The sequence below is a fragment of the Tachyglossus aculeatus genome, assembly GCF_015852505.1.
Source record: "Tachyglossus aculeatus isolate mTacAcu1 chromosome 12 unlocalized genomic scaffold, mTacAcu1.pri SUPER_6_unloc_1, whole genome shotgun sequence".
Classification (NCBI taxonomy): Eukaryota; Metazoa; Chordata; class Mammalia; order Monotremata; family Tachyglossidae; genus Tachyglossus; species Tachyglossus aculeatus.
Genome location: NW_024044828.1, coordinates 18055873 through 18075909, shown reverse-complemented (window position 1 = coordinate 18075909; position 20037 = coordinate 18055873). Strand labels below are relative to the sequence as shown.

At 49.7% G+C, this 20037-nt stretch overlaps 1 protein-coding gene across 1 annotated transcript; it reads right to left on the bottom strand.

Annotated features, from left to right (window-relative positions):
• Positions 1-1599: 1599 nt before the first annotated feature.
• Positions 1600-10405, bottom strand: NGDN (neuroguidin). Its single transcript, XM_038741203.1, has 11 exons — positions 10353-10405; positions 8009-8068; positions 6696-6767; positions 5783-5920; positions 4787-4871; positions 4642-4694; positions 4171-4294; positions 3908-4076; positions 2288-2444; positions 2105-2162; positions 1600-1780 (listed from the first exon to the last, which is right to left on the bottom strand). Exons 1-11 carry the CDS (start codon positions 10365-10367, stop codon positions 1761-1763), a joined length of 951 nt encoding a protein of 316 aa, XP_038597131.1. The 5' UTR covers positions 10368-10405; the 3' UTR covers positions 1600-1760.
• Positions 10406-20037: the final 9632 nt, after the last annotated feature.

Sequence of the window (20037 nt, the reverse complement as noted above, 5' to 3'; positions counted from 1 at the left end):
ATCCACAACTTTCCCTACAAGTGCACGGGAAGGGGAGAGGGCTTACAACTAATCCTCGCCCACCCGAACCTACAGGAGGCTTCCCCAGAGTACAGCTGTTTGGGACAGGGGCTCGCTCAGTGCGTAGCAATCCCCCGACCAACCTCCTCATCCATTCAATCGTATTTATTGAGCGCTTACTGTGTGCAGAGCACCGTACTAAGCACTTGGGAAGTACAAGTTGGCAATTTATAAAGACGGTCCTCGCCAGCCTAGCTCCGTCCCCTCCCTGCCTGGGTCCGAGCCCGGCACCGTGTCCGCTAACTACTCATTTCCTGTCAGCCCGGTGGTCACGGCCACTTCCGCCACACGGACTTGGGCAAGCTGAAGCTCTGGTTCCAGGGTGTCCAGAGGGCCCGGGTGGGTAGCGGGGGGGGCTGCACAGATTCTTCATTCATTCATTCATTCAATCATTCATTCAATATTGAGCGCTTACTGTGTGCAAAGCACCGTCTTGCAAAGCACAAGTTGGCAACATATAGAGACGGTCCCTACCAACTCTACCCACCCCCATCCCCGAGGACTTCCACAGCCCCCCCCCCCCCCGAGTTGCCCGCCTCTGGGCTGGCCGCGGATTCGAGGGAGGGGCACCGGCTGGGGCGGGCTAAGCAATCTGTGCAGGGCCTTGCTGCCACCTGCTGACAAACCGAGTCAGAAGACGGAGCCTTTCGGCCCACCGGTCGGGTCCTGCCCGGGGAAGACCCCCATCGCTCTCAAACTACCCCCTCCGGGGCCAACCTTTCTCCATTTCTCAATCAATCGTATTTATTGAGCGCTTACTGTGTGCGGAGCACTGTACTGAGCGCTTGGGAAGTCCAAGTTGGCAAGACACTCGGCGCCCACCTGCCCGAGAACAAGCATCTCTTCCTCGACCTCTGGCTGGCCTCTGACAGTCAATTACGCTGAGAAGCAGCGTGGCTCAGTAGGAAAGAGCCCGGGCTTTGGAGTCAGAGGTCATGGGTTCAAATCCCAGCTCCGCCAATTGTCAGCTGTGTGACTTTGGGCAAGTCACTTCACTTCTCTGTGCCTCAGTTACCTCATCTGGAAAATGGGGATTAAATCTGTGAGCCCCACGAGGGACAACCTGATCACCTTGTAACCTCCCCAGCGCTTAGAACGGTGCTTTGCACATAGTAAGCGCTTAATAAATGCCATTATTATTATTATTATTATTATTAATTACCGGCAAATGGCTAAGCGCCTCCCCCTTTCCTTTCAACACATTAAGTTCACCTCCCCGCGCCTCCGTTTCCTCATCTGTCAAATGAGGGGTTCATCCTCCTACTTAGAACGTGAGCCCCATGCAGGACAGGGGCCGTGTCCCACCGGATTAACTCGTATCTACCCGAGCGCTTAGAACGACGCTTGATACTTAAAAAAAAGACCACAGTAGTGACAACATTAACAAGTAGACACAATCCCTGCTCTTAAGGAGCTTACTCTGCAAATAGTAATACTGACAATGATGGCATTTGTTAAGCGCTTACTAAGCACTGTAGCAAAAGAACCTTCCCCAATCTTCCCCAACCCAGACAGCTGCCCCAAAGAAGGGGCTTTTCATTATTACAAGGAATTTAGCTTTATTTATAGAGAAGTAGCATTCCCCAAAAGTGTCCAGAGCAAAACAGTCGCCGCGGATAGACAGAGACCCGAATGAGGGCAAGCTATGAGTCCCGGCCTGTTTAATATGTATGTATGGGCGTGTGCACGTGCGTACACAATCACCTCCGCTTCCGAAAACCTGAAAGGAAGGGAAACCGAGAGTGAGGCACAGGACAGAGCTGAGAACTGGGGGGGGGTCGGGGAGAGGGGGAAGAGAGGGAGGGAGGGAGAGAGAGAAAGAGAAAGCCAGACGGAGGAAGGAGGAGCCCAATGGAGGCTTGGAGCTGATGCCCTTTATCCTCTCCCAGGAGAACAAGCCCGTGACAGACACGAGCCGCCACTTGAGGAGAACACCCTGGTCAGCTCGTAGTGGGTGGGAGGGGGAAGTTGCCAAAAACCAGAGCGCCCTGGCCCGCTCACAGGCCCCCCTCCCTCCAACTAGCCCCTCGGCCCACGCACTGACCTTTCTTCTTCCGCCCCTTCTTGGCCACCTTCCTGCGCTTCTTTACCGGGTTCTGATCCTGGAGACGGCCGGGTTGGGAGGGAGGGAGAAAGAGAGAGATGAAGCACCGCGGGCCGGTGTCCCCACTTTCCCCGACTCTCAGCCGAGCCCGGCCGGGGAGCCCGGCCACCCCGTGACTCTCACCTCATCGAGATGGGGGTCGCCCCCGGTCAGGGCACTGATATCGCTGAAGTGGGTCAGGTTTTGCAGCTGGGAGCTCATGGCCATCGCCCGCTTACGCCGGCCTCTCTCCCTCTTGCTGACGCTCAGGCGCACCATCATGGACTCCTCGTAGGCGTTCCTGGTCGAAGAATCGGGGGAATGTGGCCGCCCCTAGAGCTCCGCTTGTCCAGACCCCCAAGGCACCCCATTGCTCTGGAGATGAGGTCCCCCTCGTCGACCCGAGGGGTGTCCCAGACACCTTCCCTCAGAGAAGCCAGAGGCCTCTCTCTCCTGTGGGGCTCTCAGTTTCCGAACCTTGGCTGTTCCTGATCAGTGTGGATGAGGGGGCTTCATCTCTCAGCCTGCCCTAGACTGTCAGCTCCTTGAGGGCGGGGATCGGCTTACCCTATCCAACTCTCCCGAGTGTTAAGCTGCTGCTTTGTGTCCACTAAGTGCTCAATTAACCCCACTGATGGAGTTTCCATGGTTTCCACTGCCCTCCCTCCCTTTTCTTTGGCACCCACCAGTCCTGGGGCGGGGCCGTCTCCCACAACCCATCCCCCGATGCAGACTCCCTAAACTTGCAGCAGCCAAACCCAGCCACCTCCCGCTCCTTCCACATCATCAGCACTTCTTTAATAATAATAACAATTTTGGTATTTGTTAAGTGCTTACTATACACAAAGCACTGTTCTAAACGCTGGGGAGGATACAAGGTGATCAGGTTGTCCCACGTGGGGCTCGCAATCTTAATCCCCATTTTACAGATGAGGTAACTTAGGCACAGAGAAGTGACCTGCCCCAAGTCTTTTAGACTGTGAGCCCACTGTTGGGTAGGGACTGTCTCTATATGTTGCCAATTTGTACTTCCCAAGCGCTTAGTACAGTGCTCTGCACACAGTAAGCGCTCAATAAATACGATTGATGATGATGATGATGAAGTCACACAGCTGACATGAGGGAGCCGGGACTTGAACCCATGACCTCTGACTCCCAAGCCCGGGCTTCTGCCACTAAGCCACGTTGCTTCTCTTAAACATTAATGATGGCATTTGTTAAGCACTTACTATGTGCGAAGCACTGTTCCAAGCACTGGGGGGAAGAGGGGGGAGATACAAGGTGATCAGGTTGTCCCACGAGGGGCTCACAGTCTTAATCCCCATTTTCCAGATGAGGTCACTGAGGCCCAGAGAAGTGGCGAGGGGCTCACAGTCTTAATCCCCATTTTCCAGATGAGGTCGCTGAGGCCCAGAGAAGTGAAGTGACTTGCCCAAAGTCACACAGCTGACAAGCGGCGGAGGCGGGCTTAGAACCCATGACCTCTGGCTCCCAAGCCCGGGCTCTTTCCACTGAGCCACGCTGCTTATTTCCACCCATCCTCCTCGCTTCCCTTTAGACTTTTATGACTCGTCTTCCCCGTTTGGAGCGTAAGCTCCTCGTGGGCAGGAAACGTGCTGTGTCCGACTGTCGTATTCCCGGGTGCTCCGGATACGCTCTTCCTCTGACTGCGGTTTGACCTCACCCCCCGGGGCTGCTGCCGCGGCCCGAAGCCTGGCACCCGCTGCCAGAGGGCAGGCACGCTCCCGGCGCCCGGGCACCCACCTGTGCTGATCCTCCTGGCTCTGGCGAGTGGCATGGGGATGGCGGGCGTCCCGGATTTCTTCGGGGGCGTCCGAGTACTGCTCCTTGAGCTCCCGGATGACGGAGCTGCTCAGCGCCCGCTTCTTGGCCCGTTCTAGCAGCTTCTTCTCCCGCTCGGCTTCCGTCTCATCTGCGGAGAGAGACCGGTTGGAGCTCCGCGGGGCAGGCTGGGGGGAAACCGAGTCCCAACTCCCGCTGGGAGGGGAGGCGGGCGGGCACCCTACCGTACTGCACGGGCACCAGGCGGGGGGGGATGTATTTCCTAAATGAGCCTCCTTTGTGGATCTTCTTCCCAGCTGCCTTGGCTTGGCCTTCCTCTTCCTCCTCCTCGCCCTCTGAGGAGCTCAGCTACAGACAGGACACACAGCACCGCAGACTTGTGGCTCTCCAACCTTATTTTCCCAGATTCCCACGCCCCGGACAATCCCAGGCACCCGGTCCCTGAAGGGGGCGAGGCCCTGCCAGTCGGGAATGCCATCTCGGGCCGGAATTCCCCCGAGGGATCGCCCGCTGCAGCCCGGGATGCCTCCGTAGCCGTGTCCTCCCCACTCCACTGGGAACATCGACTTTTGGACTCCAGTTTGCCTTACTCGGGCTCTCGGAGGGAGCTGCGGAACCCCACCCTTCTGAATCCGGCGGAGAGAGGGGGATCCCCGAAGAAAAGGGGGGCGGGGAGGGCGCGGGACCCCCGGTACCTTGCTGATCAGGTTACTGGGGTGCGGTTTAAAACGCAGCGGGTCGTTCTCATCTGCAAGGAGAAATCGCAGGGGTCACGTGGTGAGACCAGAGCCCGTGGAGGGGGAGAGGTGTCCCTCTCCCCGACACTGCTCCTTCACTCACCCAGGCTTCCCGTCACCGCCGCCTTCACCAATTTATCAATCTGGTACTTCAGTTTCTGATCCAACGGACGCATTTTCTCCAAAACCTGTCAGAGACAGGGAATAAAGGGGGGAGAAGGCGCTTACCACCGTCCCACCTGGGGGCCTGATGCCGGGCTCTGAGCTATCATTAGGGCACGGCTAAATTACGCTTCTGGAGGGCAGGGATAACGTCCTTTAACTCGGCTGTGTTCTCTTAACTGTCTATTGCAGAGAAGAACTGTGGCTCAGTGGAAAGAGCCCGGGCTTTGGAGTCAGAGGTCATGGGTTCAAATCCCGGCTCCGCCACCTGTCAGCTGTGTGACTTTGGGCAAGGCACTTCACTTCTCTGGGCCTCAGTTCCCTCATCTGTAAAATGGGGATTAAGACTGTGAGCCCTCCGTGGGACAACCTGATCACCTTGTAACGTCCCCGGCGCTTAGAACAGTGCTTTGCACATAGTAAGTGCTTAATAAATGCCATTATTATTATTATTGCAGGGCTGCGCACACAGATTGCCCGATAAGTATTACTGAGGCAGTGTCACCTGTAGAAAGACTTGGGTTCTAGTCCCAGCCCCACCGGTTGCCTACTGTGGGCAAGTCCCAACTCGGGGCCTCAGTTTCCTCCTCGGTAAAAAGAGGGCTAAGATGCAAGATATCCAAGAGGCTGTGAGCCACCCGGGGCCTCAGCAATGACCGCTCTACTCTTGAAGCAGCGAGGCTCAGTGGAAAGAGCATGGGCTCTGGAGTCAGAAGTCATGGGTTCAAATCCCGGCTCTGCCAATCGTCAGCCGTGTGACTCTGGGCAAATCATTTAATTTCTCTGTGCCTCCATTTCCTCATCTGTAAAACGGGGATTAAAACCATGAGCCCTCCATGGGACAACCTGATCACCTTGTAACCTCCCCAGCGCTGAGAACAGCGCTTTGCACATAGTAAGCGCTTAATAAATGCCGTTATTATTATTATTACTCTACCGTGCGGATCTCCACCAGGCGCAGGACTGCCGCGTGGCTCTGCAGGGAGTGGCCGGAAGCTTTGTCCAGGATGAGGTGGCTCAGGTCCATGAGGTACATGAGCAGCAGCTGGTCCTTCACCTCCATGAAGCTGAGACCCTGAGCGGAGGGCGAGACGGAGAGCAGAAGCTGCGACCGGTGTGGCCGGGGGGTCCGCGGGAAGGGGCAGATCGTGGGAGCGGGGAAGAAGACCGGCCGGCCTTTCTTCTGCCGACTCCAGCGCTCGGGGCAGTGCTTGGCACACGGTAAGTCAGTCAGTTGTGTACTGAGAACGCTGTACTGAGCGCTTGGAAGCGTACAATAGAACAATATAACAGACACATTCCCCACCCACAATGAGCCTACAGTCTAGAGGGTGGAACAGACATTAATAGAAATAAATTATTCATTCAATCATATTTATTGAGCGCCTACTGTGTGCAGAGCACTGGACTAAACGCTTGGGAGAGTCCGATAAACAATAAAGGCACATTCCCTGCCCACAACAAGCTTACAAATCTAGAGGGTGCGCTTGCAAGTCTAGAGGGCAAGATCACAGAATGGGTAAGTTCTTAACACATCCCGCCGTTATCCCCCTCTCCATCCCCCCATCTTGCCTCCTTCCCTTCCCCACAGCACCTGTATATATGTATATCTGTTTGTACATATTTAGTACTCTATTTATTTTACTTGTACATACCTATTCTATTTATTTTATTCTGTTGGTATGTTTGGTTTTGTTCTCTGTCTCCCCCTTTTAGACTGTGAGCCCACTGTTGGGTAGGGACTGTCTCTATATGTTGCCAATTTGTACTTCCCAAGCGCTTAGTCCAGTGCTCTGCACCCAGTAAGCGCTCAAGAAATACGATTGATGATGAAGTGGACGGGACCTTACCTTCTCCGTGGGGAGAGCTCCTGAGCGGACTTTCTGGGTCAGAGCCCGCACTTGGGCGGTCACGGCCATCACCTGTGGGCGGCCCAGGAAAGTCAGCGGGAAACGAACAACAACAACAGCGGGAAACGAACAACAGGGCATGAGGATGTCCCATGGATGGTGGGGTGCTCAGCACCCCAACAGTGAAATATTCCACTGTAGCGTGGGGAGGGCCGAGAGAGCTTCTGTTTCTATGGCCTTATGGCTGATGAAGGGTTAGAGGCTGGCCCCATTCTGTGCACACTGGGACAAAACAGCACTGCTGAACTGTATTTATTCAATCGTATTTAGTGAGTGTTTACTGTGTGCAAAGCACTCCGCCTCCCCCAACGCCCCCTCACCGAGGCAGACACAGACGCACATCCCAAACACTAAGAAAAAAACGCAGATTTCAGGGAAAGGGGAACACTGTGGCCTAGTGGAAAAGAGCCTGGACCTTCAGAAGACCTAGGTTCTAATCCCGCCTCATTTACTCATTCAATCGCGTTTATCGAGCGCTTACTGTGTGCAGAGCACTGGACTAAGCGCTTGGGAAGTCCAAGTTGGCAACATCTAGAGACGGTCCCTACCCAACAACGGGCTCACAGTCTAGAAGGGGGAGATGGACAACAAAACATGTGGACAGGTGTCAAGTCATCAGAATGAATAGAAATAAAGCTAGATGCACATCATTAACGGAATCAAAATAAATAGAGTAAAAAATCTGTACAAACATATATACAGGTGATGTGGGGAGGGGAAGGAGGTAGGGCGGGGGGATGGGGAGGAGAGGACTGTGAGACCACTGTTGGGTAGGGACTGTCTCTATATGTTGCCAATTTGTACTTCCCAAGCGCTTAGTACAGTGTTCTGCACATAGTAAGCGCTCAATAAATACGATTGATTGATTGAGAGGAAAAAGGGGGCTCAGTCTGGGAAGGCCTCCCTGAGGTGGAGAGCTTTCAGTAGGACTCCACCACTTGTCTGGTCAGGGACCCGACTTGAACTTCCCAAGTGCTTAGTACAGTGCTCTGCACATAGTAAGCGCTCAATAAATACAACTGAATGAGTGAATGACAGTCACAGCTTCTCCATGCCTCAGCTTCCTCGTCTGTAAAATGGGGATTCAATACCTACCCACTCTACTATTTAAGACTGTGAATCCCAAGTGGGACAGGGACTCTGCATGTCCTACCTTAGGAGAGTGATTGACACATAGTGAGTGTTTATCAAATACCACAATAATAATAATTACCACAATAATGAGAGCAGAGTTAGGCTGGGAAATTACTCACCTGCTCCTGAAGGGTTTTCAGAAGGGCCAGCGAGGCTGGCAGGTCTGACTCCAGCATTTCCTGAAAGGGGACAAAATAATCCTTATTATCTCAGCAACCCTACGGGGGACGGCTGGCCATGGCTTTGCTTCCACACCATCGGACCCTTGCTCTTCCATCCGGAGAAGCAGTGTGGCCTAGTGGAAAGAGCCCGGGGGCCAGAGGACCTGGGTTCTAATCCTGGCTCCCCCACTTGTCGGCTCTATGACCTTGGGCAAGTTCACTCAATCACATTTTAATGGTACTTACTGGGCGCTTCGATGTGTAGAGCACCGTACTGAGCGCTTCCCCTTTCTAGACTGTGAGCCCGTTGTGGACAGGGGTTGTCTCTCTTTGTTGCTGAATTGTACTTTCCATGCATGCAAGGTACAGTGCTTTGCACACAGTAAATGCTCAATATATGATGATGATAGCATTTATTAAGCGCTCACTATGTGCAAAGCACTGTTCTAAGCGCTGGGGTAGATACAAGGTAGTCAAGTTGTCCCACGTGGGGCTCACAGACTTAATCCCCATTTTCCAGCTGAGGGAACTAAGGCCCAGAGAAGTGAAGTGACTTGCCCAAAGTCACACAGCTGACAAGTGGTGGAGCCGGGATTTGAACCCATGACCTCTGACTCCAAAGCCCGAGCTCTTTCCACTGAGACACGCTGCTTCTCTAAATAAAGAAATTCATTCAATAAATGACTGAATGAATGAACAAGTACAATATAACAATAAGCAAGTCACTTCACTTCGCTGTGCCTCAGTTTCTTCATCTGTGAAATGGGGATTAATCACTTTGCTGTGCCTCAGTTTCTTCATCTGTGAAATGGGGATTAAACCCTCCACCCTCCAATTTAGACTGTGAGCCCTATGTGCAACAGGGACTGTGTCTCACCTGAATAACTTGTATCTACCCCAACTCTCAGAACAGCGTTTGACACATTGTAAACACTTAATAAGTACCATTAAAAGAAAAAAAAGGAATGTTTTTAAGTACTTGCTGGGTAGAAAGCACTAGGCAATTATTACTATAATTATCAGTACTAATAATAGTAATAATGATGGCATTTGTTAAGTCCTTACTATGTGCAAAGCACCGTTCTAAGCGCTGGGGAGGTTACAAGGTGGTCACGTTGTCCCACGGTGGGGGGCTCACAGTCTTCATCCCCATTTTACAGATGAGGGAACTGAGGCCCACCATCAATCATCATCATCATCATCAATCGTATTTATTGAGCGCTTACTGTGTGCAGAGCACCGTACTAAGCGCTTGGGAAGTCCAAGTTGGCAACATATAGAGACGGTCCCTACCCAACAGTGGGCTCACAGTCTAAAAGGGGGAGACAGAGAACAAAACCAAACATACTAACAGAATAAAATAAATAGAATAGATATGTACAAGCAAAATAAATAAATAAGTAAAGTGACTTGCCCAAAGTCACACAGCTGACAACTGGGGTTTGAACCCATGACCTCTGCCTCCAAAGCCCGGGCCCTTAATATGTTTTGTTTTGTTGTCTGTCTCCCCCCTTCTAATCAAGCAACCAATCAATCGTATTTATTGAGCGCTTACTGTGTGCAGAGCACTGGACTAAGCGCTTGGGAAGTACAAGTTGGCAACATAGACTGTGAGACGGACCGTCTATGTTGCCAACTTGGACTTCCCAAGCGCTTAGTCCAGTGCTCTGCACACAGTAAGCGCTCAATAAATACGATTGATTGATTGACCGTCTCTCTACGTTGCCAACTTGGACTTCCCAAGCGCTTGATCCAGTGCTCTGCACACAGTAATTGCTCAATAAATACGACTGAATGAATGAGTGAATTTATTCTATTTTATTTTGTTTATATTGCTTGGTTTTGTTCTCTGCCTCCCCCCTTCTAGACTGTGAGCCCGCTGTTGGGTAGGGACCGTCTCCCTATGTTGCCAACTTGTCCTTCCCAAGCGCTTAGTCCAGTGCTCTGCACACAGTAAGCGCTCAATCAATAGGATTGAATGAATGGGTGAATTTATTCTATTTTATTTTGTTTACATTGTTTGGTTTTGTTGTCTGCCTCCCCCTTCTAGACGGTGAGCCTGCTGTTGGGTAGGGACTGTCTCTAGATGTTGCCAACTTGGACTTCCCAAGCGCTTAGTCCAGTGCTCTGCACACAGTAAGCGCTCAATAAATACGATTGATTGATTGAAGCCACGCTGCTTCCCACCATTCCCAAAAGGTCCGCCATTAGGGCGTGAGGGACGGGGCGGGAAGGTGAGCAGGTCCTGAGGCGAACCCACCCCCCCCCCCCCAACACACACACTCCCTCACGCGCCCCTTACCGCCGGCGCCGCCATCTTCGGCTAGGCCTCCCACCTGCTGGCGCCTCAGCAGGCCGGGCGGCCCACTTCCGGCCCGACTGGGCCGCCCCTCCCTCCCCTCCGCCAATAGGATCCCGAGGAGCCTTCACTTCCGCCTCGACCCGCCCAGGGGGCGGGGCCTGGCCCCCAAACGCAGCCAATCAGAGACTGCAAAGGGGATGATTGACAGGCTCGGAAAGGGCCCCCCCCCCCGGGCCCGAGACAAGAGAGCCTCAGTGCCCAGAATCCTTCACGGGGGCGGGGGGGGAACCGCTTAAGTACCCAGAATCCTTCACGCTTAACCCACTCCCTGACCAGAGTACTCAACGCCCCCTAGCGGAGAACTGGGGCGCTGCTAACTCTCCGAATTCATTCATTCATTCATTCATTCATTCATTCAATCAATCAATCGTATTTCATTCATTCGACCGTATTTCATTCATTCATTCATTCATTCATTCAATCGTATTTATTGAGGGCCTACCGTGTGCAGAGCACTGTACTAAGCGCCTGGGAAGTACAAGTTGGCAACATATAGAGACGGCCCCTACCTAACAGTGGGCTCACAGTCTAGTTATTATTATTATTATTATTATAGTATGATTAATAATAAATGTATAATAATTAAATTACATCATATAATTAAATTATTATGTGATTATAATTAAATAATTATATGAAAATGATGTGATAAAATATAATGATAATTAATAATAATGATAATCATCATCAATCGGATTTATTGAGCGCTTACTGTGTGCAGAGCACCGTACTAAGCGCCTGGGAAGTACAAGTTGGCAACGTATAGAGACGGTCCCTACCCAACATTGGGCTCACAGTCTAGTTATTATTATTATTATATTATAATTAATAATAAAAGCATAATAATTAAATTATACTATATAATTAAATTATTATGTAATTATAATTAAATAACTATATGAAACTAATATGATAAAATTTAATGATAATTAATAATGATAATCATCATCAATCGTATTTATTGAGCGTTTACCATGTGCAGAGCACTGTACTAAGCGCCTGGGAAGTACAAGTTGGCAACACATAGAGACGGCCCCTACCCAACAGTGGGCTCACAGTCTAGTTATTATTATTATATTATGATTAATAATAAATGTATAATAATTAAATTGTATCATATAATTAAATTATTGTGTAATTATAATCAAATAATTATATGAAAAAATATGATAAAATGTAATGATAATCAATAATAATGATAATCATCATCCTCATCAATCGTATTTATTGAGTGTTTACTGTGTGCAGAGCACTGTACTAAGCGCCTGGGAAGTGCAAGTTGGCAGCATATAGAGACGGTCCCTACCCACCAGTGGGCTCACAGTCTAGTTGTTATTATATTATAATTAATAATAAAATTATAATAATAAAATTATATTATATAATTAAATTATTATGTAATTATAATTATATGAAAATAATATGATAGAATATGATAATAATTAGTAATGATGATAATGGCATTTATTAAGCGCTTACCATGTGCCAAGCACTGTTTTGGGAGCTGGGGAGGTTACAAAGTGAACAGGCTGTCCCATGGAGGGCTCACAGTCTTAATCCCCATTTTATAGATGAGGTAACTCAGGCCCAGAGAAGTGAAGTGACTTGCCCAAAGTCACACAGCTGACAATTGGCGGAGCAGGGATTTGAGCCCATGACCTCTGACTCCAAAGCCCGGGCTCTTTCCACCGAGCCACGCTGCTTTGAGCGCTCACTGTGTGCAGAGCACTGTACTAAGCACTTGGGAAGTCCAAGTCGGCCACATATAGAGACGGTCCCTACCCAACAACGGGCTCACAATCTAGAAGGGGGAGACAGACGACAAAACAAAACATGGAGACAAATAATAATGATTTATTCATTCATTCAGTTGTATTTATTGAGTGCTTACTGTGTGCAGAGCACTGTACTAAGCGCTTGGAAAGTGCAAGTTGGCAACATGTAGAGACGGTTCCTACCCAACAACAGGCTCACAGTTTAGAAGACTGTGAATGATGGCATTCATCTCCTTCCTCAGCCTTCCTAGACTGAGCCCCCTTTTCCTCCCCTCCTCCCCATTCCCCCACCCTACCTCCTTCCCCTCCCCACAGCACTTGTATATATTTGTACAGATTTATTACTCTATTTATTTTACTTGTACATATTTACTATTCTATTTAGTTTGTTAATGATGTGCATATAGCTTTAATTCTATTTGTTCTGACGATTTTGACGCCTGTCTACATGTTTTGTTTTGTCGTCTGTCTCCCCCTTCTAGACTGTGAGCCCGTTGTTGGGTAGGGACTGTCTCCATATGTTGCCGACTTGTACTTCCCAAGCGCTTAGTCCAGCGCTCTGCACACAATAAGCGCTCAATAAATACGATTGAATGAATGAATGAATTTGTTAAGCGCTTACTAGGTGCCAAGCACCGTTCTAAGCACTGGGGGGGATACAAGGTCATCAGGTTGTCCTACATGGGGCTCACAGTCTTCATCCCCATTTCACAGATGAGGGAACTGAGGCACAGAGAAGTTAAGTGACTTGCCCAAAGTCACACAACGGATGAGTGGCAGAGTTGGGATTAGAACCCACGACCTCTGATTCCCAAGCCCGGGCTCTTTCCACTGAGCCGCGATAATGATGGCACTTGTTAAGCGCTTACTATGTGCCAAGCACTGTTCTAAGCGCTGGAGGGGATGCAAGGTCATCAGGTTGTCCCACATGGGGCTCACAGCCTTCATCTCCATTTTACAGATGAAGTCACTGAGGCACAGAGAAGTGAAGTGACTCGCCCAAAGTCTCACAGCTGACAAGTGGCGGAGTCGGGATTAGAACCCATGACCTCTGGCTCCCAAGCCCGGGCTCTTTCCACTGAGCCACGCTGGGAAGCAGCTGGGCCTAATGGAGAGAGACTGGGCCTGGGGATCAAGAGACTTGGGGTCTAATTCAGTAGGTAGACATGATTCCCGTCCTCAAGAAGTTTACAATCTATCAGGATTTAAGGAGCCCCATTTGTATAGACCTGAAAAGTGACTCATGTTAGACTCATGGAAAAGTGAAAGACAAGATCCCTGCCTTCAAGGAGTTTACAGTCAAAAGGGAAACAAACCACCACAAATTGCAAACATACAATAGGAACACAACTGACATAAACAAAAACATGTTATTCTTTCATATTATTTCTATCAGATAATACTAATGGCATTTATTAAGTGCTTACTATGTGCAAAGCACTGTTCTAAGCGCTAGGGAGTTTACAAGCTGATCAGGTTGTCCCACGGGGGGCTCACAGTTTTAATCCCCGTTTTCCAGATGAGTTAACTGAGGCACAGAGAAGTGAAGTGACTTGCCCAGAGTCATGCAGCAGACAGTTGGCGGAGCTGGGATTTGAACCCATGACCTCTGACTCCAAAGCCCGGGCTCTTTCCATTGAGCCATGCAACTTCCCATCAGATGATATTAATAAGAATAAGAACATTTGTTAAATGCTTACTATGTCTCCAGCACTTTTCTAAATGCTGGGATAAGATACAAGCTAATCAGATTGGACACAGTACCTGTCCCACATGGGGCTCACATAGGTGGGACAACAGGGGTTGTATTCCCATTTGACAGATGAGGAAACTGAAGCACAGAGACATTAAGCCACTTGCCTGAGGTCACACAGCAGACAAGCGGTAGACTTGGGATTAGAACCCAGGTCCTCTAGCTCCCAGGCTTGTGTTCTTTCCACTAGGCCACTCTGAGGGAATTCTCCCAAATTGGAGACCTGCAGTTCTCTGTCCGAGGGATAGCAGAATCGATTTAAACTGTGGGGATTTAGGCTAGACAGGAGGAAGGACTTCTTGGTATATATATATATATATATGTATATATACATACATATATATGTATGTGTATATATACACATATATAAATACATATACGTATGTATATATATACATACATACACATATATATATACATATATACATATATAAATACGTATACGTATGGATATATACGTACCTATATAAATACATATATACATACATATACACACATATGTATATATTTACATATATATACATACATACATATATACATACACACATATATAAATACATATATATGCATTTATGTATATATGTTTGTACATATTTATTACTCTATTTATTTATTTATTTTACATGTACATATCTATTCTAATTTATTTCATTTTGTTAATATGTTTGGTTTTGTTCTCGGTCTCCCCCTTCTAGACTGTGAGCCCACTGTTGGGTAGGGACTGTCTCTATATGTTGCCAGCTTGTACTTCCCAAGCGCTTAGTACAGTGCTCTGCACACAGTAAGCGCTCAATAAATACAATTGATTGATTGATTGCTATTTATTTTATTTTGTTAGTATGTCTGGTTTTGTTCTACATCTCCCCCTTCTAGACTGTGAGCCCACTGTTGGGTAGGGACTGTCTCTATATGTTGCCAGCTTGTACTTCCCAAGTGCTTAGTACAGTGCTCTGCACACAGTAAGCGCTCAATAAATATGATTGATTGATTGATTGATTGATTGCTATTAATTTTATTTTGTTAGCATGTTTGGTTTTGTTCTACATCTCCCCCTTCTAAACTGTGAGCCCACTGTTGGGTAGGGACTGTCTCTATATGTTGCCAGCTTGTACTTCCCAAGCGCTTAGTACAGTGCTCTGCACACAGTAAGTGCTCAATAAATACGACTGATTGATTGGTGGGGAGACTTGTGTTTGACAACAGGGAGGTGGGTTACGGAGGAAGGCTGGGGAATCTCCTCTGGGGGTCTCTAAAAATAGAAGAGATTCTCAGACATCTGGAGGCCCTTTCAGCCAGGCTGGTGCTCTGGGAAAAATTGGCGCTTCGAGGCCCTGGAGAGGCCGGATAGCTGGGTATGGACTTCTCCTTTTAATCAATCAATCATATTTTTAATCATGGAGTCAGAGGTCACGGGTTCAAACCCTGGTTCTGCCAACTGTCAGCTGTGTGACTTTGGGCAAGTCACCAAACTTCTCTGTGCCTCAATTCCTTCATCTGTAAAATGGGGATTAAGACTGTGAGCCCCTCGTGGGACAACCTGATCACCTTGTAACCGCCCCAGTGCTTAGAACAGTGCTTTGTGCATAGTAAGCACTTAATAAATGCCATCATTATTATTATTTATTGAGTACTTACTGTGTGCAGAGCACTGAGCTAAGCTCTTGGAAGAGTACAGGACGACAGAGCTGGTCGACACATTCCCTGCCCACAAGGGGCTTACAGTCTGGAGCTGGAGACGGACATTAATAAAAAAATAAATAAATTACGGCCATGAGCTGTGAGGGTGGAGTGAACCCGTTGTTGGGTAGGAACCGTCTCTATATGTTGCCAACTTGTACTTCCCAAGCACTTAGTACAGTGCTCTCACAGTAAGCACTCAGTAAATACGATTGAATAAAGGGTGAAAATCCAAATACAAAGGTGACTCAAGGGAGCGGGAGAAGAGGAAATGAGGGCTTGGTGGGGGAAGGCCTCTTGGAGGAGATGTGATTTTAAAAAGGCTTCAAAGGTGGAGAGAGACTATGTTTGATAGGTTTGTTTTTTCCCCGGTGTTTAGCACATAGCAAGCACTTAAAAACTACCATCTCTAACCATGACCCTTAGTGGACTTGGTCAGTTTTGGGGTTGGAATTTTTTTTTCCCCTATTCTAAATTGGAAGTACTGGAGGACTGAGTAAATAATAATATTAATAATAATAATAATGATCATGGTATTTGTTAAGCGCCTACTATGTGTCAAGCACTGTTCTAAGCGCTGGGATAGATACAAGGTCATCAGGTTGCCCCACATGGGGCTCACAGTCTTAATCCCCATTTTACAGATGAGGTCACTGAGGCACAGAGAAGTGAAGTGACTTACACAAAGTCACACAGCTGATGAGTAGCAGAGCCGGAATTAGAACCCACAACCTCTGAGTCCCAAGCCCATGCTCTTTCCACTAAGCCACGCTGCTTCTCTGGGAACTATGAGTGGAACACTGTACTGAGCAGCTACTGTGTGTAGGGTACTAAACCAAGTATATACATACCAGGAAGAAATATTAGAATAAATCTGAAAAATTGAATGCGTACTCGAATATACAGATGTACATAAGGGGTGAGTTGTGGGAGTGGCTGAAGGGTGGAAAAGAAGAATATTTTCTTTTTTTTTATGGTAGTTGTTAAGCACTTACTATGTGCCAGGCACTGTACTAAGCGCTGGGTTAGATAGAAAATAATCAGGTTGGATACAGTCCCTGTCCGACACGGGGCTCATATTCTTAATCCCCATTTTACAGATGAGGTAACCAAAGCACTGAGAAGCGAAGTGACTTGCCAAAGGTCACACGCAGCCAACACGTGGCCCGACACGTGGCGGAGCCAGGATTAGAACCCGGGTCCTTCTGATTCCCAGGCCCGTGCTTTATCCACTAGGCCACACTGCTTGGGTCCCCAGGGAGTCTACCCTCCCAACCCCACGAGCCCTCCGTCTCCCGGCCAGATCTTCTTCGCCTGCCCCAGAAGAAGGCCAGAGGGAAGCGGGGAGCAATGCTAGCTGCCAAATTCCAGCCAAGGGCGTTGGGTTAAGAACCATGGCAGGGGACCTGTGGCCTCCCGACAGAGGAATAGCATGGCCATGTTCAGGGGCTATTAATAGGAGGAGGGAGATTAGGAAGACATTTGGGCCGCTTTGTTATCTAAAAGGAATGAAGTTCCTGAGCCTTTCTCCAGCTCTGGCCCTCCCTCCTCCCCTCCCTGCCTCTCTCCGCTCTCTCCCTCCGGCACACCCGTGGTCTCTCCACACTAGCCCACTTTCCTTCCCTTCTCCCCACTCTTTTTCCCCCAGCCCTGGCCCTTCTCCCCACGGGGCCCTCCCCTCTGTACCCCCTCCCCACTGCTTCTCCACGCATCTGTCCTTGGACCCCAGACAGTCCCACCTCCCCTCCTTGTTCTCTTTCCCTTCATTCTGTCTTCCTTCTGGTGTCCCCGCTCCCCATCCCCTTTCCTCATCCTTTCCTCCATCCTCGACCCCCTTCTTTGCTTTCTGTTCCTTCTCCCCAATTCAATCCCCCCTCCCCCCTGCAAGTCTCCCCAGGTTTTCCCACTCGAATCCCTCTGGTTTCCCCACCCTGATTCTCCCAGCTTCTCTACCCCAATTCCCCTGAGTTTCCTCACTCTAATCCCCATATTTTCCCCACATTAATCCTTCTGGTTTTCCACTTTGATCCTCCCCGCCACCTTCCCGTATCCCCCTTCCAAGGCTCCCTTCCTCTCTCCGTACTTCAATCCCTATCAACCCTCTGGCTTCTCTCTGCATTAGCACTCTAACCCCACACACCCTAACCCCTCTCTCCACTCTCCCCGCTTCCTGACCCTGCTCCTCCTTCCTTCTTGACTCCTCTTTCCACCAGTGCTTCCCTTTTTCTGTATCCCCGCATTGCTTCTCTTCCCTTGGCCCCTTTCCTCTAGTCCTGCTGACCGATTCCCTGTTCTCTCCTCCCCATTCCTTCCAACAGTTTCCCTCCTCCGTCCCTACTGACTTCAGTTCCTCCACCCCAGGACCTACCCTTCTGGCTCCTTCCCCGTCCTCCTCCTTCCTCTCTGCCTCCTCCTTTTCCCTCCCTCTTTCTCCTCCTCTTCCTTCCATCCTTTTCCTCCTCCTTTTCCCCCATCCTTCACCTCCTCTTCCCTCCCTCCTCCTCCTTTTCCCTCCATCCTTTTCCTCCTCCTTTTCCCTCCCTCCTCCTCCTTCTCCTCTTCCTCCTCTTCCTTCTCCTCCTTCTCCTTTATCCTCCACCTCTTCCCTTCCTCCTCTTCATTTGGATTCCCCAGACTCATCCCCACTCTCCCAGAAAGGAGTCACCGAGTTCCTGACCCGGGTTCCGGGCAGGCAAAGGTTACCGGGAGAAGTGGGTGGACCGGGGTTGGGGGGTGGCCAGGCTCCCAGCCTCCAGCCCCTCTTGACATTGAAGCATTGTCACCTCTGGAAACAGGACACAGGACCCTCTGGCAGAGCAGCTGGGTTTTGGGGTGGGGGGGAAGAGGGGCCGCCCCCATCCTGACCAGGGCTATTCTTAGGAGCCCTGCACCACAAAAGGGCTGTTTGCAACTGCTCTCCCTGCCCCCTCCCTGTCCTGGGATCCGCCCTTGGCAATCCCGGTTAGAATCTCTTGAGTGGTGGGGGTGAGAGGGAATGGGCATGGAGCTGGACAGCATGTGACCCACCCCCACCCCAGCCAGTGCAAGGCCGCAAGACTACTTTGTCCTTGAGAGAGTGGGCTTAGCCAGGCAAGGTCGTCCTCCTCTCACAACTAGGCCTGGGACCCCTGCTCCCAGCTGCTGCTTCGCCCTGCCCACCCCCTGCCAAAACTCTGCTTCTTCCCCCTCCCCCAGCATAGACCCCTTCTCTCCCAGCCCTTGAGAACCCTTTGAGAATGGAAAAGCAGCGTGGCTCAGTGGAAAGACCCCAGTCAATCAATCAATCGTATTTATTGAGCGCTTACTGTGAGCAGAGCACTGGACTAAGCGCTTGGGAAGTACAAGTTGGCAATGTATAGAGACAGTCCCTACCCAACAGTGGGCTCACAGTCTAAAAGAGCCCACAGTGGAAAGACTGTGAGCCCGCTGTTGGGTAGGGACCGTCTCTATCTGTTGCCAACTTGTACTTCCCAAGTGCTTCGTACAGTGCTCTGCACACAGTAAGCGCTCAGTAAATGCAATTGAATGAAAGAGCCCGGGCTTTGGAGTTAGAGGTCATGGGTTCAAATCCTGGCTCCGCCGCTTGTAGGCTGTGTGACTTTGGGCAAGTCACTTCACTTCTCTGGGCCTCAGTTACCTCATTTGTAAAATGGGGATGAAGACTGTGGGCCCCCTGTGGAACAACCTGATCACCTTGTAAACCTCCCCAGTGCTTAGAACAGTGCTTTGCACATAGTAAGCACTTAATAAGTGCCATCATCATTATTATTACTATTATAAATGCCATTAAAAAAACCCCAAGCCTCCTGGCATCCCCTTCTCCCCACCCCATGTCCCAGCTTCCTGTCCCCCAAACCTGATCCTGGCTGCTTATTCATAACAATCATCATATTGGCACTTACTATGTGCCAAGCACTGTTCTAAGAACTGGGGTAGATACAAGTTAATCAGGTTGGACACAGTCCCTGTCCCAAATGGGGCTCACAGTCTGAATCTCCATTTTTCAGGTGGCCCAGAGAAGTGAAGTGATTTGCCCAAAATCACTTAGCAGTGGTGGAGCCGGGATTAGAACCCAGGCCCTTCTGTCTCCCAGGCCTGTGGTCTAGCCACTAAACCACTTCCTTCACCAACCTCATTCCCCTGATGCCCTCTCCTCCCCCTCAATCAAGCAATCAATCAAGCAATCAATCATGTTTATTGAGTATCCAAAGTGTGCAGAGCCCTGAATTAAGCACTTATTTTATGGTATTTTTTTAAGTGCTTACTAGGGGAAGCAGCGTGGCTCCGTGGAAAGAGCCCGGGCTTTGGAGTCAGAGGTCATGGGTTCAAATCCCGGCTCCGCCACCTGTCGGCTGTGTGACTTTGGGCAAGTCACTTAACGTCTCTGGGCCTCAGTTCCCTCTTTTGTAAAATGGGGATG